General features: G+C 36.4%; 1 protein-coding gene across 1 annotated transcript in view; it reads right to left on the reverse strand.

Annotated features, from left to right (window-relative positions):
• Nucleotides 1–1,314: 1,314 nt before the first annotated feature.
• Nucleotides 1,315–15,150, reverse strand: part of LOC108972807 — a 57,648-nt gene continuing 43,812 nt past the window's right edge. Inside the window, exons 2-3 of the mRNA XM_018939633.1 lie at nucleotides 13,359–14,241; nucleotides 1,315–2,159 (exon numbers count right to left, since the gene is read on the reverse strand). Of these exons, the coding sequence (XP_018795178.1) occupies nucleotides 1,674–2,159; nucleotides 13,359–14,241 (1,369 nt within the window). The 3' untranslated portion in view covers nucleotides 1,315–1,673. The remainder of the gene's footprint in view (nucleotides 2,160–13,358; nucleotides 14,242–15,150) is intronic.

The raw sequence follows: 15,150 nt of genomic DNA on the forward strand, positions 1-15,150 counted from the left end.
GTCATCAAAGATGTGTAGAGTCTAGCGTTGTCCTAATGGAAGACAGAGACCTTTCTGTTGATCAGTTCTGGCCATTTTTTTGATTGCTTGCTTCAATCTCATCAGTTGTTAAATATTGAATCAATCGTTCGAGCAGGGTGGAGCCGCTCATAGCAAATAATTCCTTTCCAATGCGATCATTTGTTGAGCTTCACCACGCTTAGATCATCATCTTTTTCACACATTGTTGTCGCATTTGATAAACCTTTTGTCTCCTGTTTCCATTTGCTCCAAAAATAGTTCGATTTCACTTCGTTTCAGCAAAGAATGGCATATGCTAATTTGATCCATAAAATTTTTCAGAGTCAATTGCTATGGTACCAAAGCATCGAGCTTCTTTCTGTAGCCAGCCTTTTTTAAATGGTTCAAAACCGTTTGATAATGAATGCTAAGTTCCTTAGCGATGTCATGGCAGCTTATGTGATGGGCCTGGTCAACCTTTTTCATAATTTCATCGACTTTTTCAACGATAGGTCGACTAGAGTGAGGTGTATCCTTCACATCGAAATTTCCAGAACGAAAGCGAGCGATACAGCGTCATTGACACCATTGACAAAATACGAAAAACCTTTTTCGACTGCTCAATATTAACAAAAATGTATCAATAATTGTTTAATTCCAAAGGTCTAAATTGTATGCGCCCCTAAATGTATACTACTTTTATTTTTTCGTACAATTTTAATTTTATTCATGCCATTTACAGTTATCATAGCTCACTGAGTGCTTACAAGACAATTATTTCTTATATAAAGTATATATACCGTTATAGTAATTTCTATAAATTTTTTATTAATTTTTTATTCAAAAACTTTTGTTCGGCTACAAGACGCAGACATTCATTTCACTAAAAGACCTTCGAGTGCATTTAAGTTATAACTTAAAACTACCATCCCTTAGGTAACTAAAAACATAAGCAGAATTTTTTATTAAAATATTATTGTTTAAAATTAATATGGATTGCTTTTCGATTGCGTCATTTCGCAGAGCACGCATAATGCCAAACCAAAATATACAAATCAAATGTCTTTTAGTGAAATTAAAGCACTACAAGCTGGCAGCTGTGGTCGCAAGTGCTATGCGAAAGCAATGACAGTGTCAAATGTGTCGTCTGCGTTGGTGCCGCAGCGACTGGCAGTGTGTGCCACATAAATTCTACGCCATAAATCAATGAGAAAACGAGAACGAAAGAGAGAAAATTAAATGAAAATGCAAAAATAAAAAACTAAAAACAATAAAAAAGTTGAAGAGTTTAAAAGAAAAATTGCAATGCAACAACAAAACGAAAAAAACAGAAAATGTACGCAGAAATGAATTGGTTGCATGCAAATAAATAACGTTAATGTGAGCGCGTAAAGCAATGAGGCAAACAAGCAATGATAAAAGAAATATAAAAAAATTAATAAAAGAATACCCAAAAAAAAAAAAGCAAAAATGCAGCAAATAAAGCAAACTATTGTAAATAATTGCATCAGAATTTATGGCGGCGCGTTTTGCTGCCCAGGCTGTAGCGCCTGAAAATATGTGAGACATATTATATATATGAATAAATGAAATATAAATCAATATGCCTGCGCTTGTGCGTCTCGTGACCAATCGCACGTAGAAATTACTACAGCATACACTCATTAACGCCGTCAAGCCGCATAAGCGCGCACTTGCCGCTGCGTTGTCTCCAATTCTTCTGGTGCCGCTGCGCCATCAACTTCCTCCGCGCTTTGTCTCGTTGCAACGTTACCACCATTTTCATTTTCATACGCATTTCTTGTTGCATCATCTTCAACAATCGCCTGTCCATGTGTCGTCGCTACGCCGGCACGTTCGCTACGCATCGCTTCGTCCGCCTCACGATGATCCACGGGCAATTTATCGAGCGCATCGAGTATATATTGCATTGTACGTCCAGCGCGTGGCAACATTGCATCCAGCCAGCTGCTTCGTCGTCCGTGCTTGCCATCGCCCGCGCCGTCACTGTCATCATCGATGAAGTCATCGTCGCCACCGCTCAGCGATCGTGCGCCACCCAAGTAGTCTATGTAGTCATAATCGGACACCAATGGATTTACTTTCGAGTAGTAAATGGCGGCGAAAGTTGAGTAAATAATCAGCAATGCCGTGCCAGTCTGCAAGTGAGCACAGAGAGAAGAGAAAAAGAGCATGTTGAAATGGAAATGTTTGTTGGATTGAAACCATATGTGATTATCATGTGGTACTTATATAATATAGAGGTATGTATTTGGGGTAAAATTGTTTGACATTTAATTTTCATTGCGCGGTCAGCATAATATGAGATTTATTGTAATATATGTAAGTGATATATGTATAAATAACTATGTAAATGACCACGGATATCCTTAGGATGCAAAAAGCAATGAACTACCCTGGAGTAAGACTGGACCCTAGGCTAACCTTCTGGGTACAAATCACCCCCCAACTCAGCAGACTAATGACCAACATAGGAGACCCCAGTCAAGAAAAGAGGAAGCTTCTAATATCGACGAGAATCAGCGTCCTATTATGAGGAGCTGAAATCTGGGCAGACGTTCTTAAAAAAGAAGGAAACAACCCAGCTTTTATCTGGCCGCGGATACTTCAAAAAGTACATCCACAGAATGAAAAAAATGGGACGACAACCTAAGTTCGAGTTTGAATATAGAACGACGGAGTATGGAACGACGTTTCAACAATGGCTTATGGATTATCATAACTCCAAATGCGGCAATTATGTTTACTAACGTACCCATGCAAACAAAAGTGAGCTTCATCGTCGAACAATTTTTACTTAAGAAAGTCGGAATGGGTGCAAGGTATTTGATCGCCGTTCGGCCTTAATTCTAACACTAGTTGGATTTTGTAAGCCCGCAAACCAAGATCCATCCAAGAAGTCTTTCATAAAGTTGGTGGACACAGCTTCAATTATTTCGCGCATTTGCGGATGGAGTCATTCGAAAATTGTTATTGTGGCAGCGGCAAAAAATATGGGGATGTAATTTCGAGGAATGTAGGAATATCGCGAAACGAACCATTATTTTGTAATAAATTTGCACTATTCCTTATTCCAAAGTAAGACTGCTCTTTAGGAAAACCAAACCCAACTGAGTATAAACCAATTAACGGCTGTTGAAAAGGCCAGCTCCGAATTAAGTACGACCTTATTGAAAACCACACCCTTACTTTTTCTCTTCATCAGATCGCTCCTCTTTAGCAAAATAAAACAGAGCAATTTCATTTGGTGTTGTTCGGATAATGGTTACAACGAAGGATTACATGACAAATGTTTCAAATCTCTACATTTGCATACTGCTGGTTGAAAGTAAAGGAGATTGTTCGCATAGGTATGACCATAGTGTATAAAATATGGGATTTGAGAAAGTTGCCGATTCGATGGACGCCACGTTTGGTCATCCCGATCCACATGCATGATCGTAACCTCAATTAATGTTTGACAATTCTAATCGTAATGTGACCCTCAACGAAATGTGAAGTCAATGATATACACTAGAGAAATGCTACCAGCTCTTTTTTGAATAAGGCTATCCTAACGGCCGAAATGTGAAATGTGTGTGTGGGTTTCATAAGATGTGATCTTTATCGACCAGTTGGAAAAGAAAAAGGTTTCGGGACTGCTTCATAACAAATCTTCCAAACTTCAGCCGATTTTGTTTCGAAAATAGCAAAGATTTAACTATTAACCGGAAATATCACGCCAGCACTTCCCTAAAATGCATAGATCAAATATAAATTTACTATCTAAGAATAGCAAAAGATCGCAGAGCTCTACTATGTCAAAATATTAAGCATATTCGATACCAGATTGCAGAAATCACTGTACGATTTTGTTAAATTTGTCGAACTAGGCTACGAACTTCTCCTACATCCGCACTAAAACTGTCAGGCCATTAGAAAATGAATTTTTGAAACGGTTGAAGGAAGTTAGACCACCACCGAGCTAAATTTAAAAAACCAAAAGAAGAATATAAAGATTAAAAATGTGTTGGACCACTCTTGAAGTATTCAAAATCAGCATTTTTTTAAGTGACTAATGGATAAACGCTTTTTACAGCTCCTAAAAGACAGTGACAATTTTTGCTCTACGATTCCAGTAATAACTTTCAAAAAAAAAAAGAATTTTTTTTTAACCAAGTAACGGCCAATCAAGTTTTTATATTACGATCTCATATTTAGACCTCTCAAAAAATGTCTGACATATTTTTTTATTGAGACTCGTAAGCTAATTCCTTCAAGATCTGCATAGCAACTCAAGTAAATTCGAATTACAATTTTTCTTTTATAAAATATATATGAATGCTCTCGAATTTTTTTTTTTTTCGAAGAAATTCAGCGAATTTTACGAATATGAACTCGCTGCTTAACTGCTGAAAATGACATTTCAATTATAAATTTGCTCGCATGAGCATGAGCGAGTGTGAGTGTAAATATATTGCTGTTCTGCCTGCTTGTATATATTGTTGTACGACATGTGTGTTGTTGTAGACAGAAAATACAACTGTATCAAATATAAAAATATGCTCATAATTCAGCGTAAAAGAAGTATGTCAAACTACCGATCGACCGCAAAATTTTAATTTATTAAACGCCGTAATGTATGCTACGCGTTTTCCGTTACGCATTATTGTTTATACCCTGAACAGGGTATATAAGGATTGGCACGAAGTTTGTTAATGTTTTGTAAGACGGCGCTACAGTCTACGAATAAATTGTTCATATCGGACCACAATAGCATATAGCTGCCATACAAACTGACCAATTCAATGCAAGCTCTTGTATAGAAAAGTAGTTTATTTTCGAAGTTATCTTTATGAAATTTAGCATAGATTATGATCCGAGACAACGCTACAATATAAGAAAAAACTGTTAAGATCGAACCACTATAGCATATAGGTGTCATACAAACTGACCAATCCAATTCAAGCTCTTGTATGGAGAACTAGTTTATTTTCGAAGTTATCTTTATGAAATTTAGCACAGATTATGATCCGAGACAACGCTACAATATACGAAAAAATTGTTAAGATCAAACCACTATAGCATATAGCTGTCATACAAACTGACCAATCCAATTCAAGCTCTTGTATGGAAAACTAGTTTATTTTCGAAGTTATCTTTATGAAATTTAGCACAGATTATGATCCGAGACAACGCTACAATATAAGAAAAAACTGTTAAGATCGAACCACTATAGCATATAGCTCTCATATAAACCAAAATATTAAAATCAAGATGGAGATTTTATACACCCTTTCATGTTATAAAAATTCCCATGTGAAGGGTATAATAGCTATGTTGTAGTCAAAATTAACGTTTTTGCTTGTTTTTTCTATTTTTTTTTTTTGCTGCTTTTCCCAAACGCGCTGATGCACTGGGCTGTGAAAAATTGTGCATGGCTGCCAATTAAATGACTGACCTTACCTGTGCAGTGGCAGAAAGCGAAGCAAAATGATGAAAAATTGTAAAAACAACAACAACCGCAAAATGAAATCCAAGCAGAAGAAACACCGTTGAGTAATGATAATTATAATCGCAGGAGAATATCAAGTGAAGAAGAACAATAAAAATGAAGCAAACAAGCATACACATACATACAGTCACATGTACAAGAAAAACTCTAGAATGCTACACAGAAAATGCGGCAATAAAATCTACAGAGAAATACCGTTGAAAATTACATGAAAGACATTAATTAAGAGTGGGCATTGAAGAAAGCACGGCGCGCGATGGCATGCGGCACGCGGTGGCGTAAAGCGGGCGGAGTTGAAAGTTGCACTCAAATTAAGTGGTGCAGCTCATGTGGCAAGCGGTGATGATTTTTAAAAAAAATCTCTTGCGGGTCAAGTCCAGCTGTCAAAAGCACAGAAATACCACGCGGCGCTATCCGGTTTACTTGTTTTTCATTTAGATTTTTCTGCGAAAGTTTACCGCTTTGTGCCGAGGCACGGGCAAAAAAATGGCATTAATTTTACAAATAGCGAAAAATTTTGCGCCAAAAAGCCTAACCGAGCTTTTTGCACGGGCTTTAAATGCAAAATAGTGCACACCAACACAAACACACACACTCACATGCAAATATGCGCTTCATTCAGCGGCACTGCGTTGATGGCGCTTTTGTGTTGCGCGCTTTTAGGCGCCCACATGGAAGAACTCGTTAAATGAATGGTGATTAACTTACGGGTGCGCGTTACAGCAAATGCGCAGAAAAACCGAACGCAAACACAACTATATATTTATAAATACACTTCTACATATGTTTTTAAGCACTGCATTTGTATATATATACAGTGGTCCCGCGTAAAGTTGAACCTTTTGAGAATGGAATTCAATACTTTTGTTCTTTAGAAGATTAGAAAACATATTTGTTTATTTTAAATGATAATATGGTCTATTTAAAAATACGTTCTCTTTAAAAACGCTTAAACTCAACAAAGCATGGTATTTTTTCCAATAATTTTAAAGATACCTGCTCACTTTTTTCACACACCCTTTTTAGCTTATTTTGAAAAGAAAAATCCTTGTGCTATAGACCAGCTTTCATTTCATAAAAAATATCAATATCAATATCAATATCAATATCAATATCAATATCAATATCAATATCAATATCAATATCAATAACAATATCAATATCAATATAAACATCAATATCAATAACAATATCAATATCAATAAAAATATTGATAACAATATCAATATCAATTCTTCATCTGCATAAAAAAAATTTTATAATCCCTAAAAATAAAATTTCACCTAAAAAATTGCTGGCTCGAAACCGGTCGAAACCGTGATGGGCAAAATTCAGCACAATGATCCGTATAACATTTCTCGAATACGCAATTTTTTTTTGTTTGTTTTTTTTTTTATCCCTATAAAATGAACCCTTAAATACACAAATTTCAAAAACAAAAATAAAAAAATTATAAATCCAACGATAGGAAAAGATAAATATTTATTTGCTGTCTATATAACTAAATATGTCACAAACTAAAAATAGGTGGCAACTCTACATTACTATTTATTACAGTAAAAGGTAACTAAACAAATTTTTGTATTTTTTACTTAAAAAAATTACTTAAGCTGCACCAAAATAATATGGCAACCCTATTGATTTACACTTTTTTCTTTTTATCCATAATTTTTTGCAAACTTATACTTAAACTTACAGTAGTTTAAAATATTAATTTTTTTTATTAATTTTCAATTTCTGGCAACCCTATTAAGAAAAATATCATGAAATTAACTTTTCTGCATTTAAAACGATCGACTTTACCCTCTTAATTTACATTATATGTATATTAAAAATATGTTGGCAACCCTGAAAAAACATTTTTTCAAATTTTAAATTTAGTGTATTTAACTTAAGCAAGTCCCACTTTAACGTTGTGCAGCATGTATCATAGCTGGAAGGCTACCTTCCTACCACTCAACGCGCAGACACAACCAACCCATAATGCTCACAACACACACACATATACAAATGTGCACACACACGCCATTACACATACCCCAATGTGGCTTAACGCTGTTGCGCGCCATAAAACATGCAACGAAATGGAAAATGGGCACATTGCAGCTGCCACGCCACGCATTTATGGGCGGCAAACTCTTTATTTTGACGGCAAAAACATATAGAGTTGCCAAAAATTATAAAAAGAGAAGAATATATAATATCCTTCATAAGCTCTTTTTTCATGGAACTAAAGGGTATAAAAAACGTTTTTTCTTGAATTTTAGCAATCAGTTTGTATGACAGCTATATGCTATAGTTGTTCAATATGAACAATTTTTCAGAAGATTATAACCCTGCCATGGATAATAATCTACGTTTAATTTCTGCAAGAAATCTTGTCCGAGAAAAAAGTTTTCCTTATAAGGACTGTATTTTTGAGGGATCAGTTTGTAAGGCAGCTATAAGTTATAGTAGTCAAAACTGAAAAAAAAATTTCGGAAATAGGTGGGTTGCTCTAGGTAATAACTCACTTTGAATTTCATAAAAATATCTTGTCAAATAAAAAAGGTTGCCATACAAGGTCTGTACTGAACGGTCAGTTTGTATGACAACTATATATATGCTATAGTGGTCCGATAACAACGGTTCTGGAAAATGTGCAACTTCTTGATGCAAAAAGCACGTTCAGAAAAGTCCAGAGCAATATTGTGGAACTTATTCGCGTATATACTATACAGCTAGACAGAGGGCCCGACAGACGAACGTGTTTAAACCTTCTCGGGTCATCAAGCTGATCATTTGTATAAATATACTTTATAGGATCTCGAACCTTTCTTTCTGAATAATAAAAACTTTCTGACAAACTTTATTTACCTATGAAGGGTATAAAAACGCACAAAGCTGGTGCGAAAAAGTAAAAAAAAAAGAATACAAAAACGCTTTATTTGCACTAGAATGTTGAGACTTTTATCTATTCGTGTATAAATAAGTATGCGTGTGTGTGCGTGTGAAAGTTTGTTCATAAGTTCGCGCTTGTTTAACGCCTTTAGTTACAAGTTTTTACACGCTTAACGGTGTTGTTGTTTTTCGCGCGCCAAGTCTCGCGGCAATTGCTTTACTCACATTATGCAGCCATAAGTACGTGTGTCTACGTGTTTGTCTCATAAGTGAATGCTTTTGCTGTATTTGTATGCCATAGCTATTCATTTACATATTTTTATTCACATATACCCCCCTTCACACTGTTTTATATCCACTGCTTTACACATCCATTTTATTTTCCGCGGTGTTTTTGCGCCACAAATGCCTTCCCCTTAATGCAATCTTCAGGCTTGTATGCCAATTTAGTTCATCCATTAGAATTTGCCCCACTCACACATACGTACTTAATGCAATGCGTTGAAATGGAAGGAATGGGAGAGCACAAAAACGCCAAAGCATACTTGCCGCTTTTCATATTCACACTTAATTTGCTTGTTGTTGCAAGGCCTAAAGGTACTTGTATTCAACGGCTTTCTTATGTTATACAATGCATATATTCGTATATATACATAATTCTTTGTATGACTGTGTATGTGCTTTCATTTAACAAATTAAATGCTCTCACTTTTCATTGACCTTGCTTTTGTAAATTGTGTTTTCTTTTGAATTAACTGCGGTTAGCTGTTGGCATATACTATACATTTGGTTTTCAAGTAGTGCTTTCAAAGCGTAAATATTTGTATAAATATTTAACTAAAGTAAACAAATACGTGTTTACAAAAATTTGAATTTATGTCTTATCTTATGTCTTCCCCTTCAAAATTTTATATATTGACAAAATTGTACTCAATTTATGAAGAAATTCTGTTTCAAATCGTTTTATTTACCTGCGAGTTTGAGAAATCGCGTGCATTGGCACGTTTTCTTAAAGGAAGCAATTTTTCCAATAACTAAAGACGAAGCATGCCCAATTAAGAAAAATTTCAAATAGCAATTACCCGTCTGAAGAACACTACAAAATCGGTGGCCGTTGGATTGTCGGCTGTCTTATTCAAATATGACGGCAAAGAACTGATAATCAGCTTGCATCAGCTTCTTTGTAGAATATGGTCGGAGAAAAAAAATGGAATTTAAGTGTGCTCTGCCCAATCCATGAAAAGAGAGACCCCACTATCTGCGCCAACTACCGTGAGATAAGCCTCTTGAACATGGTGAAAGATTAAAGCCCATCGTAAACAAACTAATTGGAAATGATCAGTGTTTCTTTAGGCCTGGCAAATTAACAACTGACCGTGAAAAGAGAATTGACATACACCACTTCTTCGTCGATTTCAAAGCTGTGTTTGATAGCACGAAAAGGAGCTGCATTTATGAAGCTATGTCTGAATTTGGTATCCCCGCAAAACTAATACAGTTGTGTAAATTGACGAAATCATTGCTGTGGGCTCGAGACTGGTTAATTCATCGGATTACTTCTGGATACCACGCAATAGTGTTATTGCACACAACTGCAATGCTGATGAGTTCGCCGCTACCTCGCTAAAGTGGGAATATGTTGGAGCACCGCTGTCCTTCGGACAACTATTGTCACTTATCTAAGACAATGCAGTCTTCGGTAAGCCCTCAACTATCGAAACTGCACTTTCTCAACCGCAGCACTTGAAGTCATGCTTGAGGTCACACCGTTACTGCTAGTGATCCAACAGGAAGCAAACCAAACCAAGTTGCTCATGACAGCGGAGGGTTTTGCAAAGGAAAATAATGGCGTCTCAACAAATGAAGATCCAAGAAGAAGACACATCACTGGCCCTTTACAAACAAGCTCAAAGTTACTCTCGGGCAGTAATGAGGATTGGAACGATCCCACGCTTGACATACTGCTGATGGGCAACACTATTCAGTGGTACAAATGAGATCAAATCGCCTTTAGTGGATGAGTGTATAGGAAGACTGAACCGTTTTTTATTTTGCAATCGTGTATACCTAATCTGAGCGCCGAGAATAGTACTTTGGCCAGCTCTGTGGCAGCATCCAGAATAATGGGGACAAAAACATGCATTGGCAGCAGGCAGCAGGATTGCGCCATACCAAGCTACTTCTGGGAGGTTACAACCTTGCAAGGTTTAAAGAAATGATGAACCTCACATAACACCACATCAGAAAATGCCGAATCCTTATAGCACTCTATACAGAGCACTACAAGCTCAGGAAGCACTTGTCCAACATGGGCATAGTTTATTGTGCAAATTGACGGCTTTGCGACATGGAACAGGAAACTACAGAACACCTGATTCTAGATTGCCAGCAATTTGTAAGAGCAGACCCAACTCCCTAAGTTCCATCTACATGGACAGGAATCACATCACCTCAGACGCGCCAAGCAAGACCCTGGAATTTTACAGAATGCTGGGCCTTTGTGATCATATGTGATATGAGGAAGGGCACCATAGGCCGTAGGTTGCAGTGCAAAGCTTCAATTTTCTCTCCATCCAAGGTTGTGAAAAATCGTATCTTATTTTCTTTTTGAATGCCCTTATTGCCCTCTCTCTCACTTTTAGACGTCACGCAGATCTGGCGAGCATAGAAATAAAATTTCTAAGCAGATTTGAAATGGGTCCAAGGTGCTTTGTCGACACTTAAAATCCAATTACTGGAGTTATTTTCCTTGACTTTATGCAATACTGCTCATAATCAATCCAAGTGTGATACGCTCTTGAGATCAGCCATAACACTAACTTCCAAGTACATGTGGATACATATTATACTTTGTATAACCATGTTGGGAGAAAAATAAAGAAAGTTATAGCTACTAGTAATATTAACTACCTGCTTATTTATTATTGCTTTTATAAAATTGTTTCAATTTAAATTTTGTTAAATTTTAAATTAATCTTTGAACTATCACACTTAAATTTAAATTCTTTAATTGATACAAAATTTATCAACCATGAAAACGGGAACCCCAAAAAAAAATCAGACTGCAGCTCGTCAATTTATTTATTTGCCACATAATAATTTCCGGTTGGTTTGTCAACAGCGTTTGACAATAAAGCGCAGCCAGACCGGTGAACCATGACAGGTAAGTGGGCTTGCAGGAAATGTACAAATACATATTACTATTTTTTATATATTTATTTATATTTTATATATTAATAAGTACATATACGTATGTACTAGGTATAACGAAGTATTTGTTTTGCCGTATAGTTACATATATGTGGCAATATCACATGCTGCCATTCGTCAGCCGCGAGCCATGTTGCTGACAGCAGCAACAGTAAGGCAAGTTGAAGAGAGGAAAGAAAGCATAAAACTCTTGGCAAACTGACAAAGCCAAACACAGTTTTACAACAACAGTCTGTCAGCGCGCAAAAAAAAAAAAAGCATCAAATAATATCACATACATGTGGCAACACTGTGCATTCGTGTGTCACATTTAAGTAAGACAAATTATTTTCACGCCACTCATTTGGTGCAGCACATAATTTGTGACCAGCGGAGTTCGCGAATTCTTCGTAATGCACAATCGCAGTTGCCCACACTCGTACACGTTGCATATACATCCATGTATGTATATCTGTTACGTGTGTGTGATTTATTTTTATATGATTTGGAGTGCATATGTCGGTCGCAGATACCTTTTATGTCAAACTAATGAATGATTTCCCGACTGCTGTCACGTGTCGTCCGGTTTTTTCGCACCTGCCAACCCAGTTTTGAGTGAGTGATTCTTGTCAGCGGACCTCTGCGCCAACTGTAGACGTTGCCTACATGCCTGTAAATTTTTAGCGTATAATCTAGATGGATGATGCGTGAGCGTAACGTGGATTATAAGTGAAACGCGTGAAATGAGTTTATGAAGAAAGATGTTTGTGTAGACATATGTATGTATGTTATTTAACAATAGAAGATACACGCGAGAAGAGAATATATAAGGATGTGGAGACTGTTAAGTGAGCAGTTATGTTCTACTTCCCCGAAATAATTATGTATTTTAAGTGGAACCTAACCTGGCATATGTGGAACATGAGAAAATATTATTATGAGTGTCTGCAATTAACTCGTTGAGTTCATTTTTCATAACAATTGACATGTAGACTGTATGTGGAACGTATTTCTTAAGTCAAATATATATTTTTTAGAAAAACTATAAATAAATGTTTAGTTGATAATGGCCTGACGGGGTGAGGAGACATTCATGGACTGCATAGCAAATTCTCTTGACTGGAGAAAGTTATGTCCATAGAACGCTGATATTATGCCAATTTTTATATTATTTTCTTGAAAGAGAACACATGTGCAATGTATGTGAAACGTATTTCTTAAATTAAAGTCAAAATTATATTTGTTAGGAGTAAATCAATAAAATTTGTGTTTACGGTAGCCTGACGGGGTGTGGAATGTATGTAGAACAATTGTGGACTGGAGATATTGTAGAATATATATGAAATAATTTCCGAAAATAAGTAGAAAACAGTATCATGATATGAAACACCATAAGAACGTGAACTACATATATGTGGGACGTATTGCTTAAAAAAAAATCAAATGGAAAGCCGAAAAAGCCGGACCATTTCGAAGTCACTGTACGTACTGAGGACTTAACAAAAAAAAGAACAAATTTTTACTGCTACTACGAAGCGATTTCTCGTTCCCGAAAATTGAACAACAGGCAGATCTAAGAAAATGTAGAGAAATTATACATTTAGATCAAGTCTGGAACTCTACCTTAAAACGCATTCCGAAATAATTTCAGTAACAAACGTGCGAGCAAATACTTCATTACAGCAATTGAGTACATATAATTTTAGTTCCAGCAGTTAAAAAACAACATCATTATTTAACGAGTCTAATTCAATCATTATTTTGAACCACTCACCTGAAAAACAGCCCAGAATTTGTACGAGCCCTCCGTGATAACGAAATCGTAGTAGCCCTTCAGCGGATCGCCTTTAATGTAACGACCTTCGCCCACATCAGTCGATTCCGTCACAGCTGTGTCAGTGCTTTGACGTTTCTCACGGTTACCCTGAGCATTTTGGCCCGCCATCGTATCACCCTTTGAGCCCGTGTTTCTATTGTTGCCGCTACTGCTGCTGCTGTTGGCAACCGTCTCTTCCACTTCGCTGCTCGCCACAAACTCAGTTGAGGTCGTACTTTGCGCTGCTGTTGTTGTTGGTTTTGTTGTCGTTTTAGGATTTTTAGTCGCTCTGTTGTTTGGCTTAACTCGTTTTGCCGCATTTGGGGCAGTTACAACGGTCACCTCGCTACTCTCCGTGCTGCTGCTGCTATTCCTTTGTGTGTATTTATCGTTCGCGCCGATTTTGGGCGGCTTTTTCGAATTGATACGCGTTTGTTGTGCGATTTGCTGTTGACGACGTTTTGCTGCCTCTTGCTGTTGTTGCTCTTGTTGTTGTCGGTGTGTTGCGAGCGAATTCCAAGCGGCAGAAAACGCCTGGTAAATGTCCCACATGGTTTTGAGGCTTTTCAATGTGGATAACAGTGAATTCTCAGTGGGCGGATTGTTGTTGTTGTTGCTGCTGGTGGTTGGTGGATTGTGCGGGTCAGCCCCATGGACCGCCTGCTGTTGCTGCTCTATTGTAGTGGTCTGTTGTGGGCGGTTTTGAGGTCGAGGTTGTAGTTGTAGTTGTTGGCGTTTTAATAGCTGTTGTTCGTATTGTTGTTTTTGTGATGGCGTTAGTGCACCAGGATACTCGTAATCCTCCATTGGGCCATCGGCATCGTAAGCAGCATAGGGATCACTATAATTTAAAATAGTTAAAAGCGTTTAAGTATGCAATTTAATAACTTTGGATTTTAATGAGCGATTTAATAGAGTTCCTAGAAGTGGTAAAATAACAGTACTTAACCTAAGGAAACATTAAGTTGGTGTAACCCTGATATGGAAGTATGTAGATGTTTATTTTAACTGAAATAGTTTTCAATATAAAATGTAAGAAATCCGAAGTGTCAACCCAAAATAATGTATGGCTGCCGTGATTCGAACCAAAAGTTCTCCATGAAACTGTTTAGTCTTTGAAAATATAAATTTTTATATGATGTCCACTTCCACAGTAAAGGCATGAAATATGTGGTTGTGTCCTTGCTTGGAATTCGAATAGGTTCGGTAATATCACTTCAGTATTAGAGAAAAAGACAGGTGAGATATATACTATATAATATATATAAAATATCAAACAGGTAAAATACAGTTTCTAACCTCGTTTTTTAATATTTTCTAGTTAACTATTGTTAGTTACTTTAGTCCATTTCTGGCTTAAATTTATACGATTTAAAAAGTAAAAGTTATATATGTCTTGCTTTTTGAAACCCTACTTCATCAAACTTTCTTCAGATCTCAACAGTCCAAAAAATTATCAAACCGCAGTTTCAAAGTTTAATTACCATATATACCAAATACGATCTTTGGACTGAACAATTATTGCTTATTTTATGAGTTCTATCAGCCTAAATGGCCATCTAAGAGAAATTGGCATACCGCTTTATCTTTATAATAAACATACGGATTGGCAGTATTTCAAAATTATGTACGACAAAAATTATGATTTTAAAGTAAATATAACAACTTAAGACATTTTAGAAGATGCCGTTCATACATTTACGAATATAACTAATTTTTGGAAACAAAAAAACTTTTCTACTAAATATCC

This window comes from Bactrocera latifrons, unplaced genomic scaffold, assembly GCF_001853355.1.
Source record: "Bactrocera latifrons isolate USDA-ARS-PBARC rearing strain unplaced genomic scaffold, ASM185335v1 scaffold_43, whole genome shotgun sequence".
Classification (NCBI taxonomy): Eukaryota; Metazoa; Arthropoda; class Insecta; order Diptera; family Tephritidae; genus Bactrocera; species Bactrocera latifrons.